This window comes from Ictalurus furcatus, chromosome 3 (genome assembly GCF_023375685.1).
Source record: "Ictalurus furcatus strain D&B chromosome 3, Billie_1.0, whole genome shotgun sequence".
In the NCBI taxonomy this organism is placed as follows: domain Eukaryota; kingdom Metazoa; phylum Chordata; class Actinopteri; order Siluriformes; family Ictaluridae; genus Ictalurus; species Ictalurus furcatus.
The window spans coordinates 27,996,098-28,014,385 of NC_071257.1; the positions used below are offsets into that span (position 1 = coordinate 27,996,098).

At 38.1% G+C, this 18,288-nt stretch overlaps 1 protein-coding gene across 1 annotated transcript; it reads left to right on the plus strand.

Annotated features, from left to right (window-relative positions):
* The first annotated feature begins 798 nt into the window (after positions 1–798).
* unc93b1 (unc-93 homolog B1, TLR signaling regulator) lies at positions 799–15,998 on the plus strand. Its single transcript, XM_053621881.1, has 13 exons — positions 799–1,467; positions 2,214–2,333; positions 3,312–3,453; positions 4,600–4,753; positions 5,174–5,335; positions 6,477–6,606; positions 7,147–7,240; positions 7,767–7,891; positions 10,166–10,348; positions 11,436–11,715; positions 12,819–12,937; positions 13,654–13,776; positions 14,283–15,998. Exons 2-13 carry the CDS (start codon positions 2,214–2,216, stop codon positions 14,523–14,525), a joined length of 1,875 nt encoding a protein of 624 aa, XP_053477856.1. The 5' UTR covers positions 799–1,467; the 3' UTR covers positions 14,526–15,998.
* The last annotated feature ends 2,290 nt before the right edge of the window (positions 15,999–18,288 follow it).

The following is an 18,288-nucleotide window of genomic DNA, read 5'->3' on the forward strand; positions in this document are numbered from 1 at the left end:
AATAATATTTTCACGTGCAAAATCTGCAGCATACAATGTATCAGTGGATTTGACAATATTGTCTGAGTCAATACCCATTTTTATTTCAGGGCAACATCAAGGTCAATACTGATACCCAGGATAAGATCAGTACCTCCCAGCAGATCAACTGATTATCAGTTTGCCACATTATCCTTTCTTGAGTTGGCCTAAAGTCTATAAACACAACCTATATATTTGCTTGTATTTCCTCATTTGTAAGTCACTTTGGATAAAAGCGTCTGCTAAATTAATAAACGTAAATGAAATATAAGGTGATCTAAACTTGAATGCTGTGTTTGTGGTGCCTTGTAAGTGCTATTTAGCAAGTTGTAATTACATAATTCCCATCTGGGCACATGGGAAGAGGGAAAAAAACAAAACATGGATGACTCCTCAAATGCAGTTCTTCAGTTTGCTCTGTCAAAGCCCATAAAAAGGTACTTTACCCTCACTTTTACAGTTACAAGCCTGTGTGGCTATTTGTACTGTTCTACTATAGTGAACATCAAACATTAATGCTACATATTGGACTGAAATTGCAGTACAGCAACAATGGCACACAATAGAAAGTAACATCTGCAATAAATTAGCCAGCAGACAATACTGAGTAGCATTAGCAACAAGCTAGTCTAACATTAATGCTAACATTGATGATTACCTTCTCAAAACAGCGATCAGTATGGTCACTGTTACAGCAAATTCTAAAGCAAAATGGGATACCATAGAGTAACTAAAATACAAAATCAGGGAACAAACACAATCAAAAAACCAGAATGGCACACCAGGAATAAAGGCTTGGTAATGACCGACTACAAAGGAAGCTGAGTAATTACGTCACAAAAGTGACTGAATGGAAAGTCCTTAAATACTGTTGCTGTGATTGGGCTGAAGATTGGATGCAGGTGTATGGGATTAGAATGAAGGCAAGAGTGTTCTGGGAATTCATGTCCATGGCAGCCATATTTGTAGGACGCAGTGCAGGATGGGAAATGTACTCTCTAGTGCTCTTTTTTTCGGTATTTCCCTGAAAATGTAGTAGAAAATGTTCAGATTCGATCACATGAATACTTTCCTCCACACAATCTTGCTAAAAGCCACACATTGGATCAGATTTAGGCACACATACCATACATAGCAATATACATTTTGTGCACGTGAGAAGTAAACTTGGAACTTGAACTAGCAACATCCGGGTCTTTTCAGTAAATAAGGTTACTGTACCTTTAAGAGTGCGCAAGTCAGAAAGGGAAGTGAAAACGAGTAACTTTTTCGTTTCCCCTTCACTGCTTTAATACGGGTTTAATGCTGCAGATTTTTTTTTTTGTAAAGGGGATGTAGGCTACTATGACGATTAGTTTGATTTTGAAAATAGATCCGTTTAATGCATGATCTCTTCCTTTGTCTGTTTGCTTAAACGCTCACAGGAGACACAGGACCGCAGTCTAAGTGAGTAGTTTTCCAATGTTTGTTTAATAGTAGAGCAGATGATTTTTCCTCACTGTAAATAACCATCCACATGTTAATATTCCAACAGAAACCAGTGTCAAATGCTTGGGCAGTGTGCTTCAAAGTATTATTTTTATTATTATCATTATCATCATTATTATTATCTACCCTGACAAAATGGTTGAGATCAACTGTTAATAAAGTTGTTGTAGTTAATATTCCATTAAACCTAATCTTAGTTTTCTAAAATTGAGTTTAATCCTCAAATCGTCTTGAATCCAGCTGCAGTTTTAATAAAACCAGGAAAAGTGTTGTTAAACAATAGCTAATGCATTGAATCGATTCTGTAGTCACAGTCTAACTGTTTTAATGTTAATGTTTAATGTAAAAGTTTTAATGACTCCAATAAACATGGTAGTACATATTCGACTAAACCTGGGCTGTGATCATACATGAATCTGTAAATGTTTAGGAACACCTAATAAGATTTAGTTTCTAAAACACTAAACAATTTGGTAAACTCATATTCACAAATGTATATATTTACTCTTTCAAAAGTATAATTTTTCCTGTTGCTCTATGACTAATGTTCATATGATTGTGGAGAAAATCCAAACATTATTATTATTATTATTATTATTGTTATTATCATCATCTACCTTAGTTAACAGTTAGTATGTTAGTTTTTTCTAGGCTACATGAAAGGAACGGAGATAAAATGTGTTTTATGGTGTTTTGTCCGCCAGATGGCAGCAGTGATAGCAGAAGACAACGTGTACAGAGAGGCGGAGTTGCAGGAGGTGCCCCCTGCTGACCATCAGAATGAAGTACAGCTTCCAGGACCAGAGGGCAACATCCAGGGCCAGGTAGACATCGTTCATTTTCACTAACTGATTTATCCTGGTTAGGTTTGCAAAGTCAATCCCTGGAGCACTGGGCATGATGTGGGAATACAGCAGGCCCGTCATGGGGCACTATACACACACATGCGATTCACCAGAATGTTTTTGGTAAGTAGGTGATAATCTGAAATCCCACAGGAGACCCAGATTGACATGGGGAGCACATGCAAAACTCCACACACACAGTAACAGGAGGGACAATAACCAGAGAGCCTGGAGCTGTGCTATCTGCTGCGCCACAGTGCCTCCAACACACACATTGGGTTTTGCAGGATTATGCAGGACTGAATAGTATACTGTTTGCAATACTGACTACATGGCTAGACATCTCTGACCATTCATGAATCACTTTAATGAGTCTTTATTGGTCACATATACAGTAGAGCACAGTGAAATTCTTTTCTGACCCCAGCCTGTGAGGAAGCTGGGGTCAGAGCTCAGGGCCAGCCATGATATGGTGCCCCTGGAGCAGAGATGGTTAAGGGCCTTGCTCAAGGGCCCAACAGTGGCAGCTTGGCAGTGGGGACTTGAACCCCGGACCTTCCGATCAGTAACCTAGAGCCTTAACTGCTAAGCCACCACTGCCCCACTGCTTTAGCTGGGTAACAAAATGAAATAATAAAAAATGAAATAGTTTGAATGCACTCATGGTTATCAGTATGTGAAAACGGTCACTGCAGTTGTTTGGCCACATGTTTTTAAGAAGCAGTGAGAAATAAGCCTCAGTGACAGTCTAAATAAATACTGAACATGCAAATGGCAAGTGTTTTAAAGTCAGAAAATATAAGATATCCAAATATGCAAATATTCAGGGAAGCTGATTGAACTTTGTCAACTGTCGGGTCAAGCACAGATCCCTAATGTTGTCCACCTGAAATATTCTTTGCAGCATTGGCTTATGAACCTTTTGTCACTCCTTTATTTACCCTCTTTCTCTGTCAGGTAGAGGACTTTCTGGGACCCCATCCAGATTATGATGAGGAAGAGGAAGAAAGAAAGTACTACAGGAGGAAGAGGCTGGCTGTGGTGAAGAATGTGCTGGGGGCCAGCTGTGGAGGCATGATCGTTTACAGCGTTTACTTGGGTTAGTTTTCCGTTACGAATGGAGATAATGTAATATAGCTTGTCCTAACACAGCACTGTTGAGTACTTGATTCTGACTGGTCAGAACGTTTTGATTAATTTTCTATAACAGCAGCTCTGTCATTAGTGCCACAGGTTTACATTAATGTGCTCGTTCTAATGTCATTTCAATAATAATAACTCGTTCACAGGGACTTGTACGGCAGATCTTCAATCGAAGGCTAATAATAAACAGCAATGTTTTTATTTGACAAAGAAAATTATTCATATTATTATGGATATGGTGAAGATTTTTGCAAGATGTTTCTTTAACCTTTATGCACGTCTCCAGTGTGAACCCTTCATAACGTTCGGTATGTTTTCCATCACGGAGAGTCTTCAGTACAGACGAGTTTGTGCTTTCTGGTTTCTCTGGAAGCTGTGTTTTTATCCTATTAACTTTAAGAGCGAGAAAGAGAATGGATGGTGAGGGAATCCTTGGTGTTTATAGCTGCTATAACATATGTGATAACAGGAATTTGTTCCATAACATTAAATGTACCTCTTTCTGTTACATTAAATATTAACTATTAATTAACTTTAAAAAACTTCAGTGTGGTACAGTTACCTTTATTTATTTTATTATTTATTTTTTAAAAAAGTATTTATTTATTTATTTTTTTTAAATGTCTTATTACTTATTTAACACTCTTCTATTCTGCTCAGTGCTCAGGAATAAAAGTAATTAATACTGATAATTCATTTTTAATATTATGGTTATTTAATATTATTATAAACTAATATTGCAAGTGATATATAAGGAGTGACAAAGAAATAATAACATATTATATGTATGCCATATGTTTAAGTATACCGTTTTAGCATTAAACTTATGCAAGATAATTAGTGATATTACTGAGATTAGTGATTTTTAATCTTAATTTTAATCTCTTGTAATATCTGGTTGCAATGCCAATAAAATGTTTGCTCACAGGAAAAACTGTAGTTTCTGTGGTAGCCCAGGCTTCAGAACACAGACTGGACCACAGACATCTAAACAGTCAGGACAAAGAAACTGCAAACTTCAGCTGACCTCTGCCCAAAATGACTGACAATACCTTTAATGTAATTTGGTTTGTTTTTTTTAAATTTTATTTGTGTTTCACAGGTCTGCTGCAGATGCAATTGATTCTGCACTATGATGAAACCTACAGAGAGGTGAAATATGGCAGTCTGAGCCTGCAGGATATCGACAGCAGGGTGCTGATGGGTATCAATGTCACTCCAGTCGTAGGCCTGCTCTACACACCTGTACTCATCCGGTGAGCGGAACTCTCTCTTTTTTTTTTTCCTGCCATTTGCTTAGTCATTCTGGCCATCTCTCCTTCCGGCCTTCTGTCTTTTAACGTGCTCTGCATGTCTCAACTTCCTGTAGCTGCTGGAACTGTGATAAATTGATTATGGCCTTTGACTTGCTGAATATTCATTGCGTGAATATTTCGATGCTTTTCGCAGACTCTTAAGAAAAAATGTATTTGCGTTTTTGCTTAGAACAGTTTGCCGAATTAGCAGCTCGAAACCATATGAAGTTTGCATAATAGTGTATCAGTTTGTGTCAGATAAAACATCAACATTATTTGTTTCTCTTCATCATCTTTTTCTTATTGCATATCACATCTTCTGCATCATGCATTAAGTAGAATCTTGAAATCTCTTTCTCTCTCTCTCTTTCTCTTTCTCAGGTTTCTGGGCACCAAATGGATGATGTTCCTTGCTTCAGGAATCTATGCACTGTTCGTCTCGACCAATTACTGGGAGCGGTACTACACCCTGGTACCATCAGCCGTTGCCATCGGTGTTGCTATAGTCCCACTCTGGGCCTCTTTGGGAAACTACATCACAAGGTTGAGTATCTGGAGATTTTTTAATGGAAGAATTGTATTGTTGGTCAATAAATTATTCAAATAAGTTCTGGGTAAACAAGGAACAAAAGAAATGGATGGGCATTTATTGATTTTTATGTAAAAAGACCAGGAAAGCATGCTTTTCTCTATCTCTGTTTACTGCAGCTGTAGCATATGAGAGATTATCATGGGCCAGAATTTTGACACATTTACCTGATCTGAGAGCAGAACTGGAAACTGAAAACCCTGTTATTATGGTAGTCTTAAGGCCTGTTGTTGAATTCCATCAATGTTTAAAATACAAAACTGTGCAAAAGTATTAGAAATGCTGTAGAACAAAGATGCCTTCAAAAATAATGAAATTAAATGTTTCTCCATTTAAAAAAATACACAAAGAGCAATAAACAGTAATAAATGAAACAAAGGCAATATTTAGGGTGATGGCCCTTTTGCTTTAAAAAAAAAAAAAAAAAACTAGCCTAAGGTAGAATTAGTGCAGTTTTATAAGGAAATGAGCTGTAAGTTTTATTGAGCATCTTGCAGAACCAGCCACGGTTCTTCTGGAGACTTTGACTGTCGCATTGGCTTCTTATTTTTGCAGCAAAACCCAGCAAAACACTTCATGATGTTTTTTTGTCTGAAAAGTGTCTCTTACCACTTAATATGCTGCTTTATGTACTGACATGCAAACATTTTTCTGTAACATTTAATTTTGTGCTAGAAAACTAATGTTTGGGAATCTAAAATGTTTTTGTATGGACTCGATAACGTAGAAGCCATAAAATAAAACATCTTTAACAAAGTCTGTACTAAAAATATAGGGTGCCTAAAACTTTTGCACAGTACTGTATGTTTGTTTCCCGTTATGTGGCAAATTTACTGCTGATGTTAATCACATATATACTACATATGTGGATGATGAATTAAACAGAGTAGGATCTTTTAAAGGGAATTCAGGAGTCGTGATCTACTGCACATTTTGTAGAGATATAGTAATATTACATAGTATTATTAATTTACCAGCAGTTTTCATGCCTATTGTTTTAGAGAAGTAATAGTATGGTTATATTGTGTAGGATAGGATCGTTATATTGTGCGTGTGTTTGTGTGTGTGTGTGTGTGTGTGTGTGATGTACTGTAGGATGGCCCAGCAGTACTATGAGTATGTGAACTACAAGGAGGAACATGTGCAGGAGCAGAAGCGAATGCCAAAGGGAGCTTGCCATCGTTATGTCATCATCTTCCAGTCAATCTTCTATATCTTCTTCCATGTGAGTACAGCAATGATCAATGAGATTACTGAGGATGGTACTATTTAAAAACCATGAAGGTGGCTTTGGACTGCAGTTGATATGAACAGATTTGCTGTGACGGCTTAGGACTACAACTGCCACTCAAGTCTTCATTAGTGAACAGTGGACAATCTTCAACAAAACAGGCTTTATTTTAAAACTATAATGAATTTCTGCACTATTTGACCATGTAGTACACAGTTATAGATGGGAATTATTTATAACGGCACTACCCCGTGTCACCCAGTTGAGGATGGGGTTTCCTTTTGAGTCAGGTTCCTCTCAAGGTTTCTTCCACATATCGTCTCAGGGTGTTTTTCCTTGCCATCATCATGTCTGGTTTGCTCATTAGGGATAAATGTAAAATTTAGAGATTGAGAATTTATATCCTGAATTTATATATTTCCGTAAAGCTACTTTGTCACAATGTTAATGTTAAAAGTGTTATACAAATTGAATTGAATTGAATTGAATATATGGATTTCTGCCTGTTGTGTGTGTCTGTCTTTTTGCCTGCAGCTGAGTTTCATCTTTGCAGAGTTCCCCATGGTCTTCTTCCTCAATTATCACATTAGTGACTACAAGCACACTCTCTTCAGTGTCAAGCACTGTGGTAATTTCAACTCCTGATCTCTAATATAATACTATATATAATCTACCAGATACTACTACCATATAGGTTGCTTTGTAGGTACATAATTACTGACTGAAATCCATCTGTTTCTATGCACGATTTGTCAGCCCTCTTTACAAACAATCATAATGGAACACCACAGAACTACAACTGATGTTAGCACATATTATTTGGGTTGTGTAACATTCTCAGCACAGCCGTGACACTGGAAGTGTGTGCATAGTCCTTGTGCCTGTGTACCAGGTGCAGCATCATTGCTGGGACCAATAGACATGGCAGTCTCACTGCTCGGTTGGGAAACACTCCAACATCCAAATATTTCCTGCTGTGGTCAGAAAGTGATGCTGATGAAGAGCTAAAGGACAGTTAACATAAATTATGCATGGAAAAGCTCTCTAACTGCACACCTACATGGTGAACTAATGACGTAGGTGTGACTAATAATGTGGTCAATAAGAATACAGTCATTACTCCATCTCTTTGTTTCTCTCTCTTGTATGTTCAGGAGCTGAGAGCAGCGGGGTGATCGATGGTTTTAATAAGACTGTGCTGCAACATTTACCTCGTTCCACAGACCTCATTATAGCAGAGAGTGTTCTAATGGGAGCTGCCTTCATTGCCATGATCATGGTAAGACCATCTGAGACTTTCAGACTCTCATATGTACATCATTGTCATGTTGCGGAACGTAATGGGAGGACAGATGCAAATTCAGATAAGAGCTTTATTAGAGTAGAGATCCAAAACGTGAGACAATAGCATTGTCGAAAACAGGCACTGGGTCAGGCGATCGGCAAACGGGCATAATCAATCAAAACGGAATCGAAGAATGAGGACGAGATCAAGATCAAAACTATACCACATGAAACGAGGAACAAACGCTTGGTATACGGAAAACTCATGTAATACTTTGCGAAGTACAAAGACACACGAGAGCTTTAAATGACAAACGTAATCAAGGGTGAAACAAAACAGCTAAGACTAATGATGACAAAGATGGAAAAACAACCAATGACAATACAGGGGTGGAGACAGGACATAAACCATAAAGGATGCATGTGTAGAAAGTAAACAAAATCAGTGTCACTGAAAACCCGGAAGCGCATGCTTGCTCTGCAGAGCGCGCTGCATGCTCCAGCGCTTAGCGCGAGGGGAAATCGTGACAATCATGAGTTAACTTTCACACCACTGTCATGGTCAAGAGGTACAGATTAAGTCACTTAAAAAAGAGCCATGAGAATACAACTTTCTCATTTCTATTTTGTCACATAAACACTATTTATTTGTTTTTACGTATATAATAATTTATTAAAAATAAACTAAAAACTATACCTTTAAACTTACCAGCCAATAGTCTAGGCACACTAGATAAACACTGGACACAATGTAATTTTCATTGCATTAAAGTAAAGTAAATAGTGATGTTATTGCCCATGTATACATTTGTTTCTGAATTAAAATGTTTTTACCTAAAACAAGTAGTTTAGGAATTTGTTTCAAGTAAGAACATTTTGTTTCAAACGTCGAACTTAGGAGAGGCCTGTTTGGAAAGATTAAGAAAAGCCTCCAGGGTGAAGCTCCTTACATGAAGCTTGGTCACTGAATAATCCCATATCTGTCATTTCAGATGTCTTCATTATTATGTTAAATGGTAACAATGAAGAAACCTGTTCTGTGAGCAGGTGTTTCCAAACTATTCACTGCTAGTGTAATTGTCAGGCTTCACAACCAAGCATCAGGTTCTGGATTTATTTATTTATTTATTTATTTATTTATTTAACTGACATTTTTAATAGCTAAAAACAACATGTACAAAATGTGTTGTACAGCAAAGCATGAACATATTCAAAATATTTAAATGGCAGTTGTTATTTTTGTCGTTTTTGATTAACATTAAATGTTAAAAAAATAAAATAAAACGTAGGTGACATCCAGAGGTTACAAAAGTTGATGTTTTTTTTATAAACCTGGTTGCCATGGGAAACTTTGGTCCACAGTAGAGGTGAAGTGTGTGTATTTATACAACTCCCTCCTGTCCTCAAGGCTGCATCTTCACTGTGGCTAGGCTAAGGGTAGATCTGTTTTTCTCTTTTGTGGCTTTTAATGTTTTCACAAATTGTAATGCGGACAGTTATTCTGAATGTTCGTTTTACGTTTTGGACCTTAATTTTTCCTTTAACTCCTTAAATGTCCAGCTTATTAATCAATTATTCATCATAAAGCATATTATACAACAACTACATTATAAGTTGGAATTAAATTATAATTACATGACATTATAATCACAGTAATTAAATTAATGAACAGGTCCTTGGAGTTTAAGGGGTTAATATGGAGACAACATAGGCTGAAGTGGAATGAGTGGCACAACAGAAAAGTGTTCGCCCTATCATTAGCGAGAATCCCGATGCTGAGAGCCAAGAGTGCAAAATTGGCTGCACTTTCCGAGGGGGAGAGATGGCATACTCTTTCTCTCCTGTCAGTTACATCGACACTAGCCTAGTTTGTGGGTTCATGTATGTGGAAGAGGACAGATGTGTGTTACACTGCCCTGTGATGCAGCAATAGCAACAGTTCGAAAAGATGCAGAGGTTGGCTTCACGTGTCTCGGAGAAAGCACGTGTTAGCCTTCAACCTCGCGGGTTGGCAGTATAATAGGAGAGAGCTGGCTGGTGGGTGGGAACTGGCAGATTATCAGATTGGTGAGAAAACGGGGAAAAAAGTGGAATGATCTAATGTTATGAATATGAATAACTTGCACATTTCATCTTTAACCCATGACCTATTACAAGCACAGATCATCCTTAAACACATTCCACTTTTATAATAATGAAGCTAAAGCATGGAAAGGTGCAGATAGTTTTCTCATCACTTATACAGTAACAACATGTTTCTGTCTCCTAGTTCCTGGCTGTGTGTGGCGCTGCGTATCGACCCACAGAGGAGATTGACCTGCGCAGCATTGGCTGGGGCAACATCTTCCAGCTGCCCTTCAAACACCTGCGTGACTACCGCCTGCGCCTGCTCTGTCCTTTCTTCGTGTACTCCGGCTTTGAGGTGCTCTTCGCCATCAAAGGACTCATACTGGTGAGCAATAAAGAACAAATAATCGCGTGTGTCTGCCCACCAGATATGGAATGTTGTGAGAGCAGGACAAATCAAAGAATGTGTTTCATCACTGAAAGTTTCAACATTTCATTCATGACATTTTCATCAATATTTGCTGTTATTTTATCTATCTGACACAGTGCCATAAGGTGTTTTGTAACAATAGCGCTTACAGTAGTGCTTTCTGCAAGGCAAATCATACGTTTATATTAATGTGCTGGTTCTGATACATTATCATTTCTATAGTAACAACTTGCACAGGGACGAATATGGCTGATGCTCCACATAATTTAAGTCTAATAATAAAAGTATTAAATCTTGCTGTAATTTAACAGAGTAAAGCGTATAAAGTTTTCTGTAAGGAGAAGTTTAATTACCATTTATTGAAGGAGTCTCCACTGTCAGCGCATTATAACACTGAGTGCGTTTTGTACCATGGGAAAGTGTTCAGGACTTGGCGCTTTTTGGTTGCTTTTTTTGCCGTATTAAATTCAAAAGAGAGAGAAAAGTAGGTTGGTGAGGGCATGACAGTATATAGCTGCTATAACGTAAGTGATTACAGGCTCTAACTTGTCTTAAATTGAACTTTGAATGTACAGTGTGTCATTCATTAATGAATAGAAATATTAAGTGTTGGCAAATTACTCTGGTATAAGAGGAATAAGACATGTGAGGCATGCTGTTATTGGAAAATAAACAGCTTTGCAGTGGTAACAGTGACTCTGGTTCACCTCAGACAACATTGATTATTTTCTTGAAACAGCACAGATAACGTCATCAAGCTTTTAAAAAAACACTTTATATTTATAGCCACGCATGTACACAGTTCACAGACTTAATGGTCTTTGAATGGGTGAAAAAAATGGAAAGCTACCTTTATTTTACAGTTTGTCTACAAAAAAATAAAACATTAAGTTAAAAATGAATTAATTCTGTATCTGGGTAAATCAACAGAAATAGTTTGAAAATAAGTATCACAATCAGTATTGGAAAAATGTTTTTTAAAATGTGTCTTGAATTCTGAAAACATTCTCTCCTCCCTCGTGCTTTCTCCTGTGCCTTTCAGTCATATGGTGTGTGTGCAGTGGGGATTGAGAAGCTGTGGCTGCTGGTGATGGTCTATGGCCTGTCGTCCTCCGTGTGTTCTTCTTTGTCATTACTGCTCCTCCAGCCACGTTTTCCTCGACCCGTCATGCTGCTGGGGGGAGCAGCAGTTCACCTGATCCTGCTTGTGGCTCTCATGTGCTGGTCCTCTTCACCGAAATCTCCTCAACAGCTGCCCCAGCTCCTAGTGCTGGCTGCTCTCTGGGGCCTGGGCACTGCTCTCAACAAGACCGGGTTGAGCAGTGAGTGGCACACACACATGCTCACACATACACACACACACACACACACACACACACACACACACACACACACACACACACACACACACACAAACTCACAATAGTTACCATTTGTATGTTTTTGATTACTCAAAAAAGTTTTAGTGCCCAGTGTTTGCTTGTTTATTTTTGTTCTGGAGATGAATTGATGTAATTGAAGATGGTCTCACCAGGAAGCCTTCCATTAATACATGCATTTATGAAAATAATTTGGGTGACAGATGTCCATTATTTGTTAGCTGCAATCTACAAAAACAAAAGGTGTATACCCCGTGACAAAAGGTGTATACCCCGGTGTCCTGGCGATATTCCCCCATTGGCTCTTCTCTATCATGGTCCCCTAATAATCCCCATCCCTGAATTGGCTACATCACTCTCTCCTGTCCACTAATAGCTGAAGTGTGGTGGGTGTTCTGGTACACTATGGCTACCGTCGCATCATCCAGGTGGATGCTACACACTACTGGTGGTTGAGCAGACCCCCCCATACTATGTAAGGCGCTTTGAGTGTCTAGAAACGTTCCATATAAATGTAATGGTAACTAATTAAAAAACATGTCTGGGCTGATTGACTTCATTTGGGGTTAGTGGAAGAATTTGTACTTTTATTCTTTTTGAAAATGAAAAGTATTCTGGGAATGTTCAATCAGGGTTGCATAATCACAAGTTAAGCTCACGAGGAAACAAACCTTGCAGATATAAATAAAATATATAAATAAAAATCTAAACTATTACGCCAGATATGGACTTTTATGCCAGATATGGAGTTACAAGAATGTAAAATAAATAAAAAGCTAAATAAATCCAACTTGGTTTATTTATTGCAATGTATAATCTACTCTTTGCCCTGCGATGGACTGGCACGCTGTCCAGGGTGTACCCCGCCTTGTGCCCGATACTCCCTGGGATAGGCTCCAGGTTCCCTGTGACCCTGAAAAGGAGTAAGCGGTAAAAGATGGATGGATGGATGGAATCTACTCTTTGACTCTTGAATGAGACTAATATAGTGAACTTTCACTAATAACTTTTTCCTCCTCTGTGTGTGTACGTGTGTGTGTGTGTAGCTCTACTTGGTATGCTGTATGAGGATAAGGAGCGTTTAGACTTTGTCTACACCATTTATCACTGGTGGCAGGCCATCGCCATCTTCATTGTGTACCTCTGGTCTGCCCTGCCTATGAGGGTAAAGATTTATGTGTACGTGTGTGTGTGTGTGTACGTGTGTGTTGCAGGGGGAGTTTACCATTTATCACATTTACTCAGCAAATTTAGGAATTCATAAAATGTATTTCACTTTTATTATTTATCATTAAATTAATTGTAAATTAACTAAGGACAGCTTTTCTTTTCATACTCAGTCTATTTCCCTTCAAATACAGAAATCAGTGCATTCAAATAAGACAGCTCCTTAGTGCTTAATATAAACACTGTGAGATGATCAATTCATCAATATGCCACTACAACATGCAAACAGTTGAACATATGAATGTGGAGCTTGTGATTCAATGCACCAGAGGCACAAACACTGAGATCTAAGATTAGATCATTAAATCCTAAAGATCTGATTGAGTGAAGAAGGCAAGAATAGTCATCTCAATGAAAATATTATTGATTGTATACTACCACATGATACACTTGATACGCACCTCTCTGTAATCCTAATGGAAAGATCTACTGAATTAAAATGAATGCACTTGATTTATCAACAGCATGCTTTCATTTATTATTTCATTCATTTCATTTAGGCATTTTTAAAAATATGAATGAGTTTTAACAGTATTATTTGAACAATATGTGTTAAATGTTACCTATAATTACAATAATGACTTTCCCACTTTTCTTCATCTTCATCTTCATCTCTCTCTCCCTCTTTCTGGTTATCTGGTCATCCATCATTAGGCCAAACTTGCCATCCTATTGGTTACTCTGCTGGTTGCAAGCTTCTGTTATGTACAGATGGAGCGTCGCCTAGAAAAGAAAATTCCCTTCAGGTTGCCACGGATTCCCCGTCCACGGCACAAGGTGAGTCTCTCACACACACACACACACACACACACACACACACTCACATACAAACAAAAATGCGACAAAAACACGCCTGTTGTTTAACACTGAGCTGTTTGGGTTAGGTTGGAGAAGTGGAATACGTGTAACGCGTACCATTAGTTGTAATGACTTTAACGCTGGTTCATATTTAGTACACTGAAAAGGAAATTGTCTTAGATTTATTCATGCTCAGAGAAAAGGTAAAAATTGTACCTTTTGGACCATGGAGTAAAGAACATGGTCTTTAAAATGGCTTAATGTAAATAATTTAACTTTTTTATTATTTTTACAACCATTTTTGTACCTTTGGGAACAGAATTGTACCTAGACAGTAGCTTTTTTCCTCGCAGTGTTGACGGTTTTACTTACAGGTAAAGGAATTTCAGTAGTTTGGAGGTCAATGCGCTTCATTACTCATTTCCAGTGTCACATGTGCTAGTTTCAGTTCCTCATGCTGACGTTAGGCACATCCTTCCATGTAGGTCAAAGGTTATCGTTACCTTGAGGAGGAAAACTCTGACGAGTCTGATTCTGAAAAGAGCGATGTGGAGGAGGAGATAGAAGAGGACCGGCAGAGTGAAGGAGAAAATGATGGGGATGTCGGATCGCATGGCTCTCATTCGCCAGGCCCTGAGAGGAACAGGATCCACGGTCGCCAACGGAAACGTTATGATGCTGCCTATGAGCAGGCAGGGGAGAGGGACGAGTATGCCCAAGCCATGTGATATGCTGTGCTCTGACTCAACATGAGTCACTTCCCCACAGTTCACATATGAATGAATGAATGGATGGATGGATGGATGGATGGATGGATGGATGATCGAACAAAGGAATGAAGCTCAAAGACTGTTCAGTTGCAGGTGATGAATGTAGTTTTGATGAGAGACCATGAAACTTGCTTTGTGAGGTACTTTTACAAAGGAAAATGAAAAGTTCTCAAGTAATTCTGCAAAACGCGAAGTGAAATAAGGAAATAGCCACAAACCAGTAAGGCCAGGTGGTCTTTCACTAACAGTCAATGTCATATGCTGGAGATTTTTGCCTCTTGCTTTTCACTCAGTTCCTTTTTTCACTGAATGCCTTTTCAGCTTTTGCTTTCGTACTGCTTCTTTTCAAGCAGGTCTGTAATTACTTCATTTTACATAGACCTTGTGATTCCCCCCCTTGATCTGAAATCTTGCTCACTGGGTTTTTGATGGATTTTTTTACACAACCAGTGAAAAGTTTGCACTAGATTGAATACACTTTTAACATGGTGTTAAAGACATTTTGCCAAATGTGTATGGTTTGTCTTTTCTTCTAAGCAAGTAAATAGTGAAAAGTGAAGTCTCATGTACAAATGTAATTGTATTATGATTACTTAAAGTGCACCTATTATGTTTTTCAGATATTACCTTTCATGTAGTGTGTTATAGAGCTGTTTGTGAATGTAAAAAGTCTGCAAAGTTTAAAAAAATCAAAGCGAACGACAAACAGAGTTATTGACTCCCAAAAGAAGGAACTGATTCCGAACAGCTGAAATGAGTCGTTAGTAATTCCAGACTTGCTTCCTGTACAAACCTACGTAGGTTAGTAACAAAAAGCCCCGCCTCTGGTCTTTATCAGCTGCTCGTGAACAGACGGAGCTGAAAGTCATTATGGTAGTGGGCGTTTCCTTTTCAAAACATGCTGACAGCGGTAGACCAGTCACAAAAGACTGGGACATCTGACCAATCAGAGTAGAGTATACTCTTTGAAAGGAGGAGTTTAGATTGAATCCTTTAGAATGGATCATTGAACGAGTCGATTGTGACACGGGGGGGTAATAATCCTGCAGTTTAAATTATGAGCACATTAAAGTGCTTATTGACCTCGGAGGCATGTAAATCTACTGTATGAGACCGTTAAAACACAGACACGTTTCAAAACTATAATAAGCTCCTTCATGAAGCTGTGGAGAAGCTCCTGAGAGTGCGTAAAGCTTCATCTGGAATACGATTAAGAATTTAAAATATGAAACAGTTTAAGATAAAATGGTCAGAATAGTTGATTTGTTTAAGAATTTTATTGTTCACTGAATAATTGAAATTTGTATAAATAATTGAAAATTGTACAAAATAAAGAAAATCTTTCTATGAGCACTTGTGTCCAAACTTTTGACTGGTAGTGTACTGTGTATATATACAATATATATTTAAATAAACATCGATATTTCTTCACTCATATGGCTAGGGATTTTTATTTTTCAATTTTTAGCTGATGACACAGACATGCATTCAGCCATATCCACACAGATTCACTCACTCACTCTCCTACGCACTGACAAAGTGTTTAGCTTTGGGCATGAAAGCAAATGTGAGGTGAATATACATTCATTAGTCATTGACAGGCCTCTCTTCCAGCGGCTCTTGCACATATCCATCTGTCACGTATGGCAGTTATACGTCACAACATATCGGTGCTTGTGAACTGGCCCAACTGTTCATGTTTTCATGAGTATGTGTACCACCTCCTTTAACAGACTCCATCTTAGAGCCTACCCCTAAGTGTATGTTTGTGTGGCTCTGCTTCTATCACACTGCCTTTAGGTTTTTCGATCCTACTTACTGAAAATGTAGTACTTAATCTTGGTATGTTATTGCCTGTGTACCGTTCTTCAGTTGTGCATACAATTTATTTACTTTCATGTCAAAGTAAGGTCAAATCCAAGTTGTGTTCTGTGTGGGGTCCAGGGAAAGGGGAGGAAATCCTCTTTCTACCTTAATGCTATTGCGCTGTTCGTTCATTCATTCATTCAGTTACCACTTTGTACTGGCAAAGGTCACGGTTGATCCAGAGCCTATCCTGGGAACACTGCATGTGAAGCAGGAACATAAACATGAAGGCATAGCATAATTGTAGTTGGAGGAATCATGGTGGTTTAATGGTTAGCACATTTTCCTCATACTTCCAGGGTTGCTGCCCTGTATGCGCTGTGTTTGCATGTTCTCCCTGTGCTTCGGGGGTTTCCTCCTGGTACTCCGGTTTCCTCCCCCAGTCCAAAGACATGCATTGTAGGCTGATTGGCATTTCCAAATTGTCTGTTGTGTGTGAGATTGTTCGCTGTGATGGTTTAGCACCCCATCCAGCGTGCTGTCTGCTCCAGTTAGAGTCCAAGTAATGCTACAAGTTCTAAAAATCATGCCTCAAGTCGTGTCCTTATGCCACCTGGTGCATTTTTCAATGATTTACAAAATGTTTTTAGCTATTCTTTCAGTGTAAAAAAAAAAAGGCCAACCATCATCCATCAAATTAATTTAATGAATTTAATCCAACTATTTAGAATGGCAAGTACGAGGTAAAACACATTTAGATGATGTGTACCATTGTTTATTTATTTATTGGTGCCACTACAGCATTTTAATTCAGAATTCTCTATCCACAGAAGCCAAACATGTTTCTCTAAGTTAAAATTAGATTCGAAATGTGAAGTGAAAAAAGGAAGTAGCTACTACTATAAAAGTCCATGTGTAAAAAGTGTATAATGTTATATGGCGCCTTATTTTGCGTCGGTGTTGCATTAATTCTGTAAAGGTGTCATCTCACTGTTTTCACATGTCAGTGTGATGGATGATATAAATAGAAATGTGATTAACAGGTTGCAGTTAATGTTAATAACAACCTCCTCTAAGGAACACATTATTGTGATAGGCAAAGTTTGAAACCCTTCCAATCCAAATGACCAGTCATATAAACTTACAAGCATAATGACTGTAAGAATAGTTATTATATAGTGAATAGTGATTTCTACTGCTATCACATCATTCCATTACAAAGCACATTAGTAATAATAATAGTACCTAGCAGACCTCCTGGATATACATTACATAAGGCACTTTTTAAAACCACCTCCTTGTGCAGATCACTTAGAGCTGAATGTAAGTACAAAACCTGGATGTTATGTCTCACTGCATCACTGAGCGATTCTGCTCTTAGCGCTGAATGGACACTGCTGCCGTTGTGACAGGTGTAATTTAAATGTGTACCTGCTCGCTCTTATCGGTCCTCCTCCACCCTCATCTGTCTCTTACTGGCGGTAGCCTCAGTCTCAGTGTAGGACTTTCACTTCAGATGGACTATAAAAAGAGGCGAGAGCTAAAAATACAGGGAAAGAAAGTGAGCTAATCTGCTCGATGAGAGTTGTAGATGCACAAAAAACCTGACAGGGAGCCAGAAAGACAATCTGAAAAAGAAACAGTAGGAGGACATTTTGACAGTAATGATGATTGGGGATTTTTGATTATTTGAATGCAGAATAATTTTCTCTAAAACATAAATAGTGTTGCCTTTTTTAACATAGTGCTTACATATTTAGCTGTCTGGCACTTTGTTAATTTTTTTTTATTTTTGAAAAGTTTAACATGTAACAAAATGTAACAACTTTATTTCCATTAGAAAAGAAACATACAACAAACACATAAAATTACATACAATACAAAACATTTGAAAGAGACAATTATACCAATATTT